This window comes from Mandrillus leucophaeus, unplaced genomic scaffold (genome assembly GCF_000951045.1).
Source record: "Mandrillus leucophaeus isolate KB7577 unplaced genomic scaffold, Mleu.le_1.0 Scaffold161, whole genome shotgun sequence".
Classification (NCBI taxonomy): Eukaryota; Metazoa; Chordata; class Mammalia; order Primates; family Cercopithecidae; genus Mandrillus; species Mandrillus leucophaeus.
This window is the reverse complement of record NW_012101599.1, coordinates 754,054-756,271: the sequence shown is the minus strand read 5'-3', so window position 1 is coordinate 756,271 and position 2,218 is coordinate 754,054. Positions and strand designations below refer to the sequence as shown.

The 2,218-nt window shown below is 44.0% G+C and overlaps 1 protein-coding gene across 1 annotated transcript in view; it reads right to left on the bottom strand.

Annotated features, from left to right (window-relative positions):
• The window catches only part of SLC35D2 (solute carrier family 35 (UDP-GlcNAc/UDP-glucose transporter), member D2), a 68,663-nt gene that overhangs the window by 61,244 nt on the left and 5,201 nt on the right, over nucleotides 1–2,218 (bottom strand). Inside the window, exon 3 of the mRNA XM_011976019.1 lies at nucleotides 718–820. Coding sequence (XP_011831409.1) covers nucleotides 718–820 — 103 coding nt within the window. The remainder of the gene's footprint in view (nucleotides 1–717; nucleotides 821–2,218) is intronic.

Sequence of the window (2,218 nt, the reverse complement as noted above, 5' to 3'; positions counted from 1 at the left end):
CAGAAAAAAAAAAAAAAAAAAAAAAAAAAAAAGCTCATAGAAATAAGCCTGTTGGTCAGAGTGAACTCCCGCGTCCAGCACAAAGAGCTTGGAACAAAGAAACATATGCCTGACTCATCCTCCCGGGCTTCCTGTAACAGCTGGGGGTGGGGGGGAGGAGGGATGGGGCCTCCACGTGACAGGCAGCCACACAAAAGCAAAGCTCCTCTGCCCCAGCCCCTCATCATCAGAAGCAGCAGCTATTGCTGGACAGGACCTTACGAATTATCCATTGCAGTCATTTCATTCCACAGATGAGGAAACTGACGTTTGGAGAAGTTAAGGTTCAAAGTCACAACAGCCAGTAAGTAGCAAAACTTGTGTCTCTAACCCACATCTCCAGACTCCAAACTAGTGCTCTCAGAACAAATATCGTGACCCCTGACCTTGCCTTGGTCGTTGATGATGCCAGTAAAAAAGTTAGTTTGCCTTTCAAATTAATCTCTTTTTATATATTCTGAGTGTGCATCTAAACTAGTAGCTTTTCCCATGCTATCTCATTTTCACCCAAAATTTTGCAAATAATAACTTACACAGACAAGATAATTGAAATTAGTAATCTACAGGTCATATTATATACATTACATGACATGCCAACTGTACACATTCATTTTCGTTTTTCATATACTTCTAGGGCCCAGATGACAAAGCCAAAAAGCCATAGGCAAGGTCTGGTACCTTTGGGTCCATTTTCTGTTTGGTATAAACTCCATTTGCTGCTGTGAAGATATCATTCAGGAATACAAAAATATAGCCTTCTAAGTTAAAAGCAAGGTCAGACCTGGGAGGGAGACCACAAAAGGAGAAGGATTATTCGAAAACTCCTAACTTGGCCTCCAAGCCCGCCTGTTTTACCTTTCCCTAATCAAATCCACTTTTCCGTGGCACGCTGTGTGGTAGTGAATGGTTAATTCCTCTGCTTTGCCTCCAGACAAAAACCAAACCAGCCCATCAGGTGGCTTCAACTCAGCAGTGAACGGCTTAAAACCTGAGGGACATGAACCATCCTCCTTCAACTGCAACCCCTTTCTTTCGCTAGCTGAGGAATCCGCGTAATAACTGGTGAGCCCTGACTTTCCTAAGGGGAGTGCTTCACCCTGACCCACTTAGCGACTTTGCTTATTGTAGTGAACAGGGCCACCTCCAGGGTGCAGCCAGTGAGGGGCAGCTGGCAGAGACTGGGTAAGAGGGGTTGCATGAGGCAGTGACACCTCCTTCTGGTGCCCCAGCCGCACCCTGTCCATCCTTCTGTGTGACCCCTCTGTGGCTCCTTTCTTCCCGTTCTTTTGAAACATCTTCTCTTCCATTTCCATTATAAATAGCACCAGCATAAAAACATCTGGGGAGCTATGACAGGAACAAGAGGAAGAGCAACAGCTGAGCCATGAAGTGGCCCACGCACCTGCCCTTGATGGTTGCAGACAGTGCTAGACCATGCCAGAATTCAGAAATACACACTGCCAGGGAGGAAAACCTTTGCCTGTACCCTCTCAGGCTCAGTGTCTGGGGGCCTGCTAATTTAACTGATAAAAGACAGATTAACAGGAGAAAGAGAATACAAATCTTATTAATACGTTCCCTAAAGTTCACAGAAAATAAGTGAAACTCAAAGAAACAGTGAGGCTTGGGGACTTCCATTGTGACTAAGGAAAGAGGATTTGGGCTTCAAGGAACAAATAAATTGTGTAACTGTTAGAAAGTAACTAGGAAATCTACGGTGGAAATGATGAAGGAGAAGGGTTATTTTAGGGTTTGTTTATGCAGATGCATCTCAGGGCCGATCCTCCACCCAGTGACAGGAATTGCTCTCCTCTTCCTGGGATGGGACAAGGGGCCCCCTTCGCAATGGGAAACTGATTCCCTGGTTTTTAGGCAGAAAGGAGAAGGTAGCAAACTTCCTGATGTGTTGATTCTCAATTGTCCTCGGCTGAAAATAATCCTGATCCCACAGTAGCATAGTTTGGAGGGGCATATCCTAAATCTTCTTCAACATCAAAATAAGATTATTTCTAACCAAAGAGAATGAAACAGAGAGGAAAACCTGTACCAAAATCTGAATGCAAATTAAATTAGACTTTTGCTTGAGGCCTCCACACATTATTATCTACAAACATATTTGTGAGAAGGGAAGTTAATTTTAGTCATCGTAAGTCAGAATTCTCTCTCAGTCACAATTTTT